The sequence below is a fragment of the Phyllobates terribilis genome, unplaced genomic scaffold (genome assembly GCF_046119375.1).
Source record: "Phyllobates terribilis strain yellow unplaced genomic scaffold, ASM4611937v1 Scaffold_136__1_contigs__length_4911898, whole genome shotgun sequence".
Taxonomy (NCBI): Eukaryota; Metazoa; Chordata; class Amphibia; order Anura; family Dendrobatidae; genus Phyllobates; species Phyllobates terribilis.
Genome location: NW_027362896.1, coordinates 3,417,322 through 3,432,527, shown reverse-complemented (window position 1 = coordinate 3,432,527; position 15,206 = coordinate 3,417,322). Strand labels below are relative to the sequence as shown.

Below are 15,206 nucleotides of genomic sequence, written 5' to 3'. Positions count from 1 at the left end.
TGCCCAAAGCTGTAGGTTTTCGCACCTTCAGTTATCAAACAGGGAAGTTTAAACAGGGCATCTGCGTTACTATGCAGATTTCCAGGCCTGTTTCACATGAAAGATGAAGACCTGTATCCCTGAGCTTCAACTCAGAGAATGCCATGACTGCTTCAGGAGACAATTTGGCCATTGACGACTTGTCCCCTTAAGAAGGTCGGTCAGGGGTACGGCTATCATGGCAAAATTCGGGATAAACCACTGATAGTATTCCACCATTCACAGAAATGTCCGAACACCTGTTCCTTGGAGACTGGTTTCCGCCAATTTTGGACTGCCTCCGGCTTATTCACTTGCAGCTTTACTTTGCTTCTTCCGACAATATAGCCCAGGTATTTTGCCTCCTTTTACCCGATGGCACACTTCTTTGGTTTATGACAAACCACCCTTTCTTCATTGCATCCAGCACGGCCTGGACCTCCTGCAGATGACTTTCCCAATCCGGGCTAAATATCACAATACCGTCGAAGTATGCTGCGGCATACTTTTTGTGAGGGGCTAAGGGCAGGTCTATGGCCCTCTGGAAGGTAGCTGGGTCTGTTTGCAGTCTGAATGGGCTTCTGCTATACTGGAAGCAACCGTCCGGTCACTGTAAGAGGCTGTCTTCTACTTGGCACTTTGAGAGAAGAGAATTTTCCAGTAACCTTTCATTATGTCCAGGGAGGTGATGTATCTGGCTGGTCCTAGCTTCTCTATGAGTTTATAGTTGCGCAATATTGGATATGCGTCAAATTTAGCCCCCTATCTTTAAAATCACCTTGCAGCGGGATTTGGGGATTCTATACGGCTTTTGGTTCACCTGCACATGTGATCCCGTCAGGATTCCATGTTCACCAACCTGCGTACATCTTGGCAACTCTGAAAACAGGTCCTGGTTCCGCTGAAGCAGTTCTCGGCACTGTTGTTTCTGGTGAAATTGTTTCTGCCACGGTGACACTCTTAGTGTCACCTTGTGGTCTGTCCAGCCAACATAGAATTTCAATGTGGTTTCTCTGTTGCACTGCCTAGATGGATAGTGGCACAAAAGGATTTTGGAAGGGAGAGGTGGTAACGTTTAACAGGTAGGTGGGACAGGACTTGCAATTTCTTAGGATTTCACGGTGACATCTGGGCCAATAGAACCTTTGCATGACCCGTTCTTGAGTTTTGTCCACCCCCAGATGGCCACTCAAGACATGTGAATGGGCCCTGTCCAACACCCTTTGTCTATAGGGTCCTGGTACCAACAATTGCTAGTCTATCTCCTTCCTCACCTTAGTAACCCGGTACAATAAGTCCCCACTCAACATGAAATAGGGACACCTGGTGTCAGCCCCCGACTCCTGTGATATGCCATTTATAATGGTTACCTTATTGAATGCTTCTTTTAGAGTTAGGTTCCTATATTGGGTGAACCCCAAATTTTCTCTGGCCCTTTACACAGAAGGGAAACTCGTCAGACTCTGGGGTTGGTGAGACTTTTTTAGGGCCAACCCATTTCTTACCCAAATAATCGAGGTCACCGCCCCTCCCTCACAAGTCCTAAAACAACACAAAGTCCCGAACGATAATTGGGTGCAATAAATCCTGGACCACGCCGACCTCATGGGATTCAGTACCTCTGGCCATCTCAATGACCACTCTGGCCACCAGATAGTCTTTAGCATTCCCGTGGATGCAGCAGATGCCCACCTTCTTCCTGGCAATCAACTGGAGAAGGAGTGTGGCCCTCACGAGGGTCACCAAACTCCCTGAGTCTAGTAGTCCAGTCATTTGCAGGCCATTCAGTTTTACAGGACAAGTTTGGGGCCCCTTGCCTGGAGAACAGTCCACACTGCAAGCTGGATATGCTTAGAATGAACACCGGCATCCCATGCTACAGTCCATTTGCTCGGTGGTCAGGGGACACTGGGCAGCTATATGACCTGGGCCGTGACCTCTCCAGCAAATTACATCCCTGATACCTTTTGCATGACCTCCACCGCTCCCTTGGACTTTGGACGCCCCATCCCCTTTTATACATCCACTCTCCAGTATGGAATGGGTTGCCTTCCCACGGACCCATCGACCCCCCCCGATATCTTTCGACCAGTCCCACCAAGTTGTTCCAGGGATCTCCCTGGGCAACCCACGTCTGCATCGGGCTCAGAAGGGAGTGCACGAACCGGTCCATTACAACTCGCTCCACCATCTGTGCTGGTGTAGCGGACTCTGGCTGTAACCACTTTTGGGTGAGGTAGATCAAACATTTGGGAGCAAGGGGGTTTTTCATAGTGATATGCCTAGCGGTGAACCAGTCGTGCCCTGACAGACATTGCCACTCACAAGTGCGCCAAAATTTCCATTTTCAATTTTTCATATTCTTTGGCATCCTGTAAGGTTAAATCATAGTAGGCCTTTTGTGACTCCCCCGCTAAGTTTGACGCCAGGACTTCCACTTACTGCTCTGGCAGGAATTTCTAACTATAGGCGACCCTTTCAAAAACGGTTAAAAAGGCATCTATGTCACCACCCGATGAAATTTGCTGCAAGGCTCTCCTCACCGCCTTCGGGACAGAGAAATCATCAGCTGACATTGGAGTCAAAGCCGTTGACGTGCCACGAACCGCCTCTGTGAGTAAATCATCTGCTGCTGCTGTTGTCTACTGTTATGGCGACTGTTGTTGATGGTAGTGCTGCTGGTGCTGTTGATGCACTTTACGACTGTACTGCCGTGTATTATCACTGCCTATCAGTGTAATGCTAATGGCCCCATACACATGAGATAAGTGTTGTCTGATCGGTCATTTGGCAGACGGCTATCTCTCCCAACTCCCCCATACACACAAATGTTCCAGCTTTCCTGTGGTCTGTATGAGAGAGTCACCTCCAGACTCCTCTAGCGGAGAATTATCTACAGGAAGAACAAACGGATTAGCTTCTGAAATTTAGGATGCCAGATTCTTCTTTGCCTGACATCATCTGTCGGCAAGCCCCCAAACACATTATATAGTCTACCAAACCCCCCGAAATCAGTGCTTTCATGCCACTTTTGTCTAATGGGGACATTAAAATGTAACTTATTGGACGCTGTCTCTGGCCCGGCCTAATAGATTTTCGTATATTGCTGGCCCAGACACCATTATTAGGCATTTAAGTATCGTAGTAACTGGGCATCCCCATGCTATCGAGTACTTGGGGAAGGAGGGGTATTGGGCCAAACTCTGTCAAACATTCTGAGATTTGCTTTTGACAGCAACAAGTGGTTAAGCTGCCAGTTTTTTTTGTTGCAACCGTACCTGTGCCGTGCCTGAGGTGTACATCTATGTTCTGATGCCCAAAACAGTTTTTTTTTTTTTTTTAACATTTAAAAAAATAAGATGTATCTAATGCTTTTTCATGTTTTTTTATTACAAGATTTGTTGGTGCCAATTTTCTTTTGAAACATTTTAATTTCTGCTTTTTTCTGGTGTTTTTCTTGTAATATAGGAAAGCCTAAGGCCAGAAATAAACCCCATAAAACACTGTACATGGAGACTTTGGTATCAAATAATTTCTGTCCGCGATATTTGTGCAAATAAAAAAGCTTTTATAAAAGCCTCAAACTTCTGTGTGTGAATCAGACATGAGATCTAACATGATAGAAGATGACAGTCCGGGGAAGACGGGAAACATTCATATAGACGGCCGGTGGAGATGTAGTCAGTGGCAAACTCTGGCCAAATATGTTTCTAGAGCTGTAGTAGATTCATCATTAGTAGTTATTTCTCATGACACGTGTAATGAATATCTCCTGCAGTATTGTTCATGTTGATTCCAGTATCGGTAAATGAAACGAGAAATAGCATTATGGAAGTTGAGTCTTTGAGAAACGTATTCAGCTGAAGGCTCCGAGGAAAAAACTGCTTGTTGTCTGTGGCCTAACATATATAGGTTTTATTATTAGATGTAAAGAAAAAATTAAATACTGTAAAATAATAAATCTACTCATGTTTTTCTCTTATTTCCAGTAATTTTATTATTACATGGGATTTTTATGATGTTACATTAGCTCATCTTCTTCTCATTCAGGTCTCTACAATATCAGATCCCTCAGTGAAGATCTTCTATATAAGAGAATTTTCCTGATTTACCCATTAAAGATGGATATGGACACAGAAAAGATGGCTGATAAAATATTACACCTCACCCTAGAGATCCTCTTCCGGCTTACTGGAGAGGTGAGATATTCTGATGACGTCACATTACATCATTCTTATGTATGGGAATAACAGATGGACAGAACTGGAGAGGTGAGGACTCTGGAAATGTCTGTAGTGAGATTTATTAATGTGTCTCTCCATAACCAGGATTACACAGTAGTGAAGAAGACCTCTAGTGAGCGCTGTCAGGACCCTGTGTCTGAGGGATGGGGAAGACCCCTGAGCCCAATCACAGGACCTCCATTTCACCCCCTGATACATGAGGACATCAATGACCAGAAGATCCTAGAACTCACCTACAAGATGATTGAGCTGCTGACTGGAGAGGTGACACTGCTGGGAATGCTGGGACATTATAGGGTAACATTATGAAGGGATAGGGACGATGACTGTATCATTGTATGTGTCAGGTTCCTATAAGGTGTCAGGATGTTTCCGTCTATTTCTCCATGGAGGAGTGGGAGTATTTAGAAAGACACAAAGATCTGTACAAGGACTTCATGATGGAGGTTCCCCAGCCCCTCACATCACCAGGTAATAGACAGGACTAAATACACACGGCCTATAATTATCTGTATGTAAAGAATGAATTCAGTCCCTGTATGTGTTTCCTCCAGATCTATCCAGTAAGAGGACAACACCAGAGAGATGTCCCCATCCTCTTCTTCCACAGGACTGTAAACAAGAAAATCCCAACTTTTCTGAGGATCATCAGGTAGATGGAGAGAAGATGTCTTGAGATCTCCCCAAGATGTGTAGACGGCTGTGAAGGTCTTGTGTTCAGTCTTGTTTTATCCACCAGTATTATATGTTTTTTACTTGTGTAATGAGAACGGTGGAGATGGCAGGATTAGAGCTGATCATAGATGGGACTTCTCATCTGTCTGTGACTTTTACAATATTTATTTCAGGGTGAAGATCTGACCCATACTAATACTACAGAGACATATGTGAGGGGTGATGAGCGGTGTAAAGAGGAGAATCCTACATATGACTACCCAGGTGAGTAGTAATCACTAAATGCAGAGAAGTCACAGATTCTTCTCAGACACCGGCTGTGGCTGCTTTATCAGTGGTGTAAATTGCAAAAAGAACTTCGGCACTCCATGCATGAAAATATAAGAAATATTGTATCTAGACTAATGTCACTTTGAAAAATGAAGGTTTTTTGCGCATAATTTGGCCAATTTATGTGTGCCCATCAACCACGACAAGGTCACCTTCGTATGATGGGAAACTACGCTACGCTACCACTGGATATGCCACTCTTGGGCTGTAAGCCTGTATGGACAATATGTCTCTGCTTGGGTTTTTAACCTACAATGTATGGGCTGGTAGAGCTAGTTAAAACCACCTGTGACTGAATGGGAGGGACACATGGTCAGAAAAAAGGCTGTCAAACTTCTAATAGTGTGAACACGTACCTGCTGCAATGCTCCAGGAGCGGGATCCCAAAAATGATTAATAGAAAAAAGAGAGGGGTCGCTCACTGGTCTATTCGGGTGCTCTGAAGAAAAGAGTAATCTCAATTGCAAAAAGAACTTCGGCACTCCATACATGAAAATATAAGAAATATTGTATCTAGACTAATGTCACTTTGAAAAATGAAGGTTTTTTGCGCATAATTTGGCCAATTTATGTGTGCCCATCAACCACGACAAGGTCACCTTCGTATGATGGGAAACTACGCTACGCTACCACTGGATATGCCACTCTTGGGCTGTAAGCCTGTATGGCCAAATTATGCGCAAAAAACCTCCATTTTTCAAAGTGACATTAGTCTAGATACAATATTTCTTATATTTTCATGTATGGAGTGCCGAAGTTATCAGTGGTGTAGTCCGGCCGTATCACAATCGTGTAATCACCATTTTGCCTCTAGACCACAACATTCTCCTCCACCAAAAACTGTTCAAATGACTTTGGGTATTGAAAGCCCTTTTCTATAGAACTTACAACCTGGAGGATCCACCTACCCCCTGGGATTAGAAGATACTGATTCTTACTTTCCCAAATCTGTAAACTACAAAGCCAAATGACAGTGTACATAAAATGTGTTGACAAGTTAGAAAATCACTTGAAGAAAAATATTATGATGGGTCTGTAAGAGAAAGCGGAGGGTAATGATGCTGTTGGCTTCCTAGATCCCTGATATCTTATTGGATGAATCCACCCTCTCTCCTTTCTGTGCTGCTGAATGTGCCCATATGGTCCCTACAAGACCAGGTCCAGTCTTTCTGGCCAAACTTCACTTTTATGATCGACAACATTAAATGTGCAGTGAGGGACAAGTGTCAATTTGTGTTGGCATGGCTCGAACCCTGGTTTCATGGATTCACTCCACGTCATAAATTACATTATGTTTTTAATCCTAAGGAAGTCAGATTACTGCACAATCTCTCCTGAAATGGGGGCGCTAATACTTTCTGTACTCTTCTGGTCAGGACTCCTAGTAGCTCCAATGGTCCAAAATAAATGAGTGCAACTCTGGTTTAATGTTGGAGCTCTCCCCTCATACATACGTTGTTGTTGGGGATGTAACATGTTTTTTTATTCTATGTCTTTTTTACACATTCATTCTGTATGATCGTTTCATTGTGGTGGGATCGGCCGGCCTTACTTATGTGAGTCTGTAACTCCCTGGTAGTCTTTCAAAAAAGATCTCCATTACCTCTTATGAATGCTCGTGGTCTATATTTAAGACACCTCAGCTCTGCACTATTATAAAAAGTTCTCTTTGAATGTCTAATATTTCTTCTTGAAACTCATCTGACAGAAAATATTGTTCCTTACGATAGTTTAGAATCCCAAGAGCCACCGAGCCCCATACTCTAATTATCCCAGAGAGATTTCACCACTAGTTACTCATTTTATTCCTTAAGAAGACTGTTGAGTTTGATCATTTTAGTAGATGTGTTATTGTCTATAGTCACAGTTTTGCCCATCATCCTTTAACCCCTCTACATGGATCTGGACTTACAGAGAGACCCCTTGGCTTGGACCACGGTGCTATCTGCTGTTGTGTGGTGTGAGATGGAAAGAAGAATAGTCTGTTAGCTGGGTCAGAACCAGGAGGGCAGAGAAAATACTAAATCAGAAGACACAAGAGTAGTCAGTAAACGGGCCGGGGTCACAACAGGAAACTGATACACAAGCCGAGAGCTGAGCACAGAGGACTGACGCAGAGGAGAACAAGGCTGGATCTGGCAGCTTCCGGAAATATGCTTCCAGCTTTAGTAGGGTGTGGTGCTCTCCAATTGGCTGAAGCAGGGAGCAGATTACTCCAGCTGGACAGCACACACACCTATACTGCTAGACTGGATGGTACTACTGACCCCAGGCACCCTAATCTTAGTGGCTGGACAGAGCCTGCACCGCCCAGAGCTTCTGGTTCCGATTAGTGTTGAGCGAGTATGTTCAATTAACCCTTTTGCCGAGTATGCTCGGGCCGAGCTCCGAGTATTTATAGCTGCTCGGTGATATGGTTGAATCGCTCCCGTGTGCATGATTTGTGACTGTTTGACAGTTTTATTACATGTGAGGAATGTCTATTTCTTACACATTCCTCACATGTAATAAAGCTGTTAAACAGTTGCAAATCATGCACGCGGGAGCGATTCAACCATATCACCGAGCAGCTGTAACTACTCGGAGCTCGGCCCGAGCATACTCGGACAGAATATACTCGCTCAACCCTAGTTCCGATGTCCCCTCCATCACCAGCACCACCTGCAGAATGAATAAGGTGGCTCATGGTGACAGGAGCAGATACCAGAGGAGATGGGACACACCATTTGCAGAAGCCCCTAAAATAACAAAATGGCAGAAAACTAGAGCAGTAGAAATCTCCATAAAGTGACTTCATTTTGGAGATTATAACCCTCAGTGAATTAATCTATAGGAGTAGTGACTATTTTGACTTCACACCCACTTTCCAGAAATTAGCACACAGTGAATGTTGGAGCGTGAAAATTGCTAATATGCCATTTCATTACCCAACACATAGTGCCCAGATTGTGCTCCAGGAGACACACACCGTAAATTAAATGGGTTCTTCTCACTATAGTAATGCCGAATACATGGATGCTAAATGTGGCTTCAGCACCCTGCAAGGCTCAGAAGTGAAGGGGAGATTTGACTTTGGGAGAGTGGATATTGCTGGATTGGTTTATTGAAGCCATGTTGCTTTTCTAGAGCCTTTGAGCCACTAATAATGTATAAACCTCTGTTTTTCCATTGACAGATCATGAACCTGAGTGGGGATTTTTTTTTTGTGAAATGAGTAGGCGTTTTTATTGGTATTATTTTCACCTACATAACATTTGTGGCTTTTTATTTTATATTTTGGAGGCAGAATGAGCAAACAGTTGGACACCACGCTCTACTGGTTCATGCTATGAGGTTTTCTATTAGACTGTGAACTGTCATTGTCTTGGTGAATAATTTAATAGTTTTACATAATTTGCCGTTTCTACGGACAGTGTAAGTAGAAATGTTAAAAAAATATAAAACTTGAGGATATTTTATTCTAAAATAATAATTGGTTTTATTCTTGGCAGATGTCTGTACCAGGAGATCAGAGGGACAGCTGACTTCTTCAGTTTTTAAATTAGATGGGCTTGAGATCCCACAGGATACAATTGAAGTGAATACCATTACTCCAGATATACCATCATCCCTTCACAGCAAAGATCTGTCATCTGATCCTTTGAAACATGTCCTGTCTTCTGATTCATTGCCGAATACTAAGGAAAATCAAAGTCACAAAATAAGCTTAAAAAAACTAATTGCTCCTAAAGCAAATAAGCCATTTTCACGTTCAGAATATGGAAACTGTTTTCCACTTGAAAAAAATTTTCTTAAACATCAAAATATTCACACAGCGAAGAAAAGGGAGAAGCCTTTTTCATGTTCAGAATGTGGAAACCGCTTTTACCAGAAATCAAATTTGGTTAGGCACCAAAGAACTCACACAGAGGAGAAGCGTTTTTCATGTTCAGAATGTGGGAAATGTTTTAACCAGAAATCAGATTTGGTTTGCCACCAGAGAACTCACACAGGGGAGAAGCCTTTTTACTGTTCACAATGTGGCAACCGCTTTTACCAGAAATCAAGTTTGGTTAGGCACCAAAGAACTCATACAGGGGAGAAGCCTTTTTCATGTTCAGAATGTGAGAAATGTTTTAAACACAAATCAACTTTGGTTATGCATCAGAGAACTCACACAGGGGAGAAGCCTTTTTCCTGTTCAGAATGTGGGAAATGTTTTAACCAGAAATCAGCTTTGGTTGACCACCAAAGAACTCACACAGGGGAAAAGCCTTTTTCATGTTCAGAATGTGGAAACCGCTTTTACCAGAAATCAAATTTGGTTAGGCACCAAAGAACTCACACAGGGAAGAAGCCTTTTTCATGTTCAGAATGTGGGAAATGTTTTAAAGACAAATCAGCTTTGGTTATGCACCAGAGAACTCACACAGGGGAGAAGCCTTTTTCCTGTTCAGAATGTGGGAAATGTTTTAACCAGAAATCAGCTTTGGTTGACCACCAGAGAACTCACACAGGGGAAAAACCTTTTTCATGTTCAAAATGTAGGAAATGTTTTAACTATAAATCAGCTTTTGTTAAGCACCAGAGAACTCACACAGTGGCAAAGCCTTTTTCATGTTCAGAATGTGGGAAATGTTTTAAACACAAATTAACTTTCGTTAGGCACCAGAAAATTCACACAGGGGAAAAGCCTTATTTCTGTTCAGACTGTGGGAAATGCTTTATCCAGAAATCCACTTTTGTTGACCACCAGAGAACCCACACAGGGAAGAAGCCTTTTTCCTGTTCACAATGTGGAAAATGTTTTAACATTAAAGGGCATTTTGTTTGCCACCAGAGAACCCACACAGGAGAGAAGCCTTTTTCCTGTTCAGAATGTGGGAAATGTTTTAACCGGAAAGCGTATCTTGATATCCACCAGAGAACCCACACAGGGGAGAAGCCTTTTTCCTGCTCAGAATGTGGGAAATGTTTTAACCAGAGCTCACACCTTCTTAGGCACCAGAGAACCCACACAAGGGAGAAGCAATTCTCATGTTCAGAATGTGGGAAATGTTTTGTGAAGAAATCTTCTTTTATTAGTCATCAAAGAATTCACACAGGGAAGAAGCTTTTTTCATGTTCTTAATGTGGGATATGTTTTACACTGAAGTCATTTCTAAATAAACATTAGAGAATTCACACGGGGGAGAAGCCTTTTTCATGTTCAGAATGATGGAAATGTTTTAACTGAAAATTGTATTTTCTTAAAGGGGTTGTTCACTATTAGGGCAAACCCTTGTCATTCCTCATGTGTGGCCTCGTAAAAAGAAAAACACTCATACTCACCTTCCATGCCGGTGCTGTTCCAGGGGTGTCTGCACTCGTGTTCCCAGGACTCAAGTGAAGTTATTACATCACACAATCCCTGCGATTAATCAGCACCGGCTTCACTGTCCCCGCCTTCGGACGTATTGAACATTAACAGGAAGCCAGGGCTGCTGCTGCTTTCTTGCTTGCTCTTTTTGTTCGATGTGTCCGAATGTGGGGACAATGACGCCAGTGCTGATTGGCTGCAGGGCTCACATGACGTAGCAACATCACATGAGCCTCGGAAACAGAAGTGCTTACACGACTGAAACTGCACAGGCATGGGAGGTTTGTATAATTGTTTTTATTTTAACAGGACCAAACTTGAGGAATGAGAAGGGGTTGTCCAAGTACTGGACAACCCTGTTAAAGATCAAAAATCCCACACAGAGGGAATCCATTATTATACCTTAAGTGTGAAAAATTAATTACTGGAAAATCGCATTTTGTTGACCATCAAAAATAACTCAGACGGTGGAGAAACTATATATGTTATTGACAGATTGTACAAAAACATATAACAGACAGTTGTATAATCAAATGAGAAAGGGAAATTACTTTAAAACTTTTTGTTTTTCGACTATAAGACACACTTTTAGCAAGAAAAAAATCTTGATAATAAGTGAGTGCATCTTATAGACTGGAGGTAGCTTTCTGTGACAGAGGAGAACAATGAGACCTTGTCCTTCCTGATTTTGATGAAACAACTTCTAATCTTAATCAGCCAGACATCTAGATTTGTTAAGCCAAGAGAAATACACTATTGTGTTTGTGTTGACTTGTGACTGTATGTGTGTTTCTTTGGCTATTCAAGGACAGTGATTCAGGGTGAAACAATGTTTGTTACTATGCTAATTGCACTAATTGCATATTGTACTAAAGCCAGCTAGATGTTGATTTACAAGAGATCCCCTGCTATACCAACTACGTAAACTGATTAAATGCTCAAACAATGAGACATGAGCCCTGTGGAATAATACCCTCCCATAATAATTAGTCTGAGCACAGAAGCGATCCATTAATATAAAAGCATATTTTATTAGACTATCATTAAAATATAAGGATCAAAACAGCAGAATGCTGCAAAAAGGGATGCTGAACACTAACAATAAATTGCAATATTCAAGTGGCCAGAATTTCCAGTGGCGCTGAGTCGTTACACACTCCTCCACTTTACACCATCGAGAAATATTTAATTAGTAGAAAAAAATGTTTTCCTTCTTCCTGCTGTTTAAACCTTGTATGATGACACAGCTTTTTAATTATGCCAGACATACATTTCATGGCCAGGAACCATACCCCCTTATTGTTGTGTTGACTTTTAAACCTGTGTTCTTCTTTGGTTGCTCAACACTGACAATTGTTTGTATAACCCTGAATACTGATCACTTGAGGTGGTAATTGATGAATGGCTGCTATTCTCAACTCATATCAACTCTTACAAAGTATTGTCTGCCACTTTTACAATACAGGGCCTTGGAACAATGGATGTTTGCTAGATAAGTTAAATACCATTGCAGGGTGTTTGCCAGCCAACACTATGGGGGATGAGCTGTGGATAGTTGAGCATTGTGAATTAATATCACGACCCTTGACCTATGAATGATGGCTTGAAAGGACAAATGTGGACTATTAAAAGGGGGTCTCTGTGTCTGTTCTGTGTGACATCACAAGATGACAGCCTAAGGGACCACAGCCCTGGCTGTAAAAATACAGAACTGCTCCATTGCTGAACTCTCAGAGACTATTTGAAGAATCCAGGTGGAACATCAGGTCACCTGGCCACATATCACATGGCTCTATATCCGGCGGGCCAGTGGAAGGGTGAGAATCTGTACTTTGCACTATCTCGTGAATTTGCTGGGACTGTTCTATATGTGATTGCTGGTGGTTCAATAAATTATTGCCACACTGTTTATCATTACCCTGTGTTGTCTGAGTAGTGTTCTGCTCACGGAAGACCCTGGGTCTTCACACCTTGGATGCGTCTTATGATTAGGTGTGTATTATAGTCTGAAAAATATAGTATATTAGAATTAAAAATATATGAAGTTGCTACTATCTTTAATCCAAAAAGCAATCTTCAATGTACAGTCAATATTTCACATTGTTATAAAGCGGGTGAAATAAGTATTGAACACTTCACCAAATTTCTATGTAAGTATATTTCTAAAGGTGCTATTGACATGAAATTCTCACCAGAATGCCATACAAGAAATATCTAATGATGAGTAAAACCAGTGAGCTGTCTTAAGACTTTTGCATCCTTATTGTTGCAAAACATATTGGTGGCATTGGTTACAGAAGAATTTCTGAACTACTAAAGTACGGTACCGTACAGTACTGTTGCGGCAATAATCCAGTATTTGAAAGAACATCATTTCACCATAAACCAGCCACAACCAGGTTTCAGGCAGAGGAGTGAAAAGAATTATCCAAAAAATTGTCAAAGAGCCAAGAATTATCTGAGGAGAGCAACAGAAAGAACTGGAATTGTTAAAGATATCAATATTATATGAAGATATTCAAAATGGCGCTGGCTTCCTGCACCACACCTATGCTATGTGACTTTTAAGGAACTTACTGTATATTCTGCCTCTGATCATATAAGGCAATAATTGTGGCTAAACAATTATATTAAAGATGATGCACCCTTGGAAATACTCCAAGAGATTTGCTATAAATGTTATGTACCTCCTTAGTAAATCAGAAGAACTTCTGCATTTGATCTAGCTAGACTGCAAAGCAGGTTCAATTGTGTCAAAGAAAACTATAAGTAATGCACTCAACAACCATTGCTGAACAAAAACATATCCAACCATGTTTAAAGTTTGCTCAACAACATAGTCTGGTCAGATTAGACCAAAATTGAACTCTTTGGATGCCATAATATACACCATGTTTGGACACCAAAAGGCACTGCATATCACCCAAAAACACAAAACCAAAGTTTGGAGGTGGGAACATCATGGTGTGGGGCTGTTTTTCAGCATATAGCACTGGCAAACTTCATATAATTGAAGGAAGGATGAATGGACAAATGTACTGAGACATTCTTGATAAAAATCTGCTGCCATCTACCAAGATGATGAAGATAACCCACAGGACCTTCAGGATTTTAAGAGTATTAGTGTAGACAAATGGGCCAAAATCGCTACTGAGCAATGCGATTAGTTTCTCCATACTGGAGGAATCTTGACGCTGACATCAACAACAAAGGCGTTTGTACAAAGTATTAAATAAACTTCAGTAAGCAAGTTAAATACTTTTTCCCTGTGTCATTTCTCATTATAATACATATTTTAATTTATGGCCAACTTTGGTTTAATTTCTTTGCCTGCGTGGATTGGATGGGTTGTTACCAACATCTGGTGAGAATTTCACTTCAATAGCACCTTTAGATAGTTAGGTCCAGAAAATATTTGGACACTGACACAAGTTTGGGCATTTTCACTGTTTACCGAAACATATTCAAGATACAAAAATAAAATCAATCTGGTCTTAATAAAGTGCCAACTCTCAGCTTTAACTTGAGGGTATTTACATCCTAATTTGAGTATGGGTTTAGGAATTCCAGCTCTTTAATATGGAGCTGCATCTTTTTCAAGGGATCAAAAGTAATTAGACAATGATCTCAAAGGCTCTTTCATTGGCTTTTTGGGCTCTTCCCTCATGAATCTATTATCAATTAAAAAGGTAAAAGGTCTGGGGCTGATTCCAGGTGTGGCTTTTGTATTTGGAAGCTGTTGCTATGAACCCATAACACAGAAAGGAGCTCTCAATGGAAGTGAAAAGATCAAATCCACCAAAGAGCAGAAATGTTAGGAGTGGCCAAATCAACAGTACGGTACATTCTGCGAATAAAAATGCACTGGTGTGCTTTGGAACTAAAAAGGTGTTGACGTCCACTGAAGAAAACAGTAGTGGATGACTGCAGAATCCTTTACATGGTAAAGAAAACCCCTCCACAATATCAACCTAAGTGAATAACACTTTCTGGAAGAAGGTGTTTCAGTGTCTTGGTCCACCATAAAAGAAAAGACTTCATGAGAGTAAATAAGCAAATACAGAGAGTTCACCACAAGGTGCAAACTGTTAATCAGACTTAAAAATACAAGGACCAGACTTTGCCAAATAACATCTAAAGAAGTCAGTCCAGTTCTGGAAAAGCATTCTTTGGAGAAATGAATCGAAGATCAACATGTACCAGAATGATGGGAAGAAGAAGGTATGGAGGAGGCTTGGAACGGCTCATGATCCAATTCACGGCACATCCTCTGTAACACATGGTGGAGGCCGTGTGATGGTGCAAGCATGCATGGCTTCCAATGGTGTGAGATCACTAGTGTTTATTGATGATGTGATTGAAGACAGAAGCAGCTGGATGAATTCTGTGTGTACACGGCGATACTTTCTGCTCAGATTCAACCAAATGCAGTAAGGTTGATTGGATGGTGCTGCACAGTACCGATAAACAATGACCCAAAAAATAGCGTGAAAGCAAAGAGGTGGAATATTCTGCAATGGTCATCAATCACCAGATCTCAACCCAATTGAGCTGCATTTCATAGGTTTATAGAAGTTGTCTACTACTTGGACAACTCCTTG

General features: G+C 41.6%; 1 protein-coding gene across 2 annotated transcripts in view; it reads left to right on the top strand.

Moving 5' to 3' along the window:
- Positions 1 to 12,516, top strand: part of LOC141204967 (uncharacterized) — a 48,555-nt gene extending 36,039 nt beyond the window's left edge. The window contains exons 2-7 of one of the 2 annotated variants that reach the window (XM_073664006.1): positions 4,069 to 4,217; positions 4,347 to 4,526; positions 4,610 to 4,733; positions 4,817 to 4,914; positions 5,111 to 5,201; positions 8,759 to 12,516. In XM_073664006.1, the coding sequence (XP_073520107.1) occupies positions 4,140 to 4,217; positions 4,347 to 4,526; positions 4,610 to 4,733; positions 4,817 to 4,914; positions 5,111 to 5,201; positions 8,759 to 10,377 (2,190 nt within the window). In that variant the 5' untranslated portion in view covers positions 4,069 to 4,139 and the 3' untranslated portion in view covers positions 10,378 to 12,516. The remainder of the gene's footprint in view (positions 1 to 4,068; positions 4,218 to 4,346; positions 4,527 to 4,609; positions 4,734 to 4,816; positions 4,915 to 5,110; positions 5,202 to 8,758) is intronic. The other variant, XM_073664007.1, reaches the window with a different exon arrangement.
- The last annotated feature ends 2,690 nt before the right edge of the window (positions 12,517 to 15,206 follow it).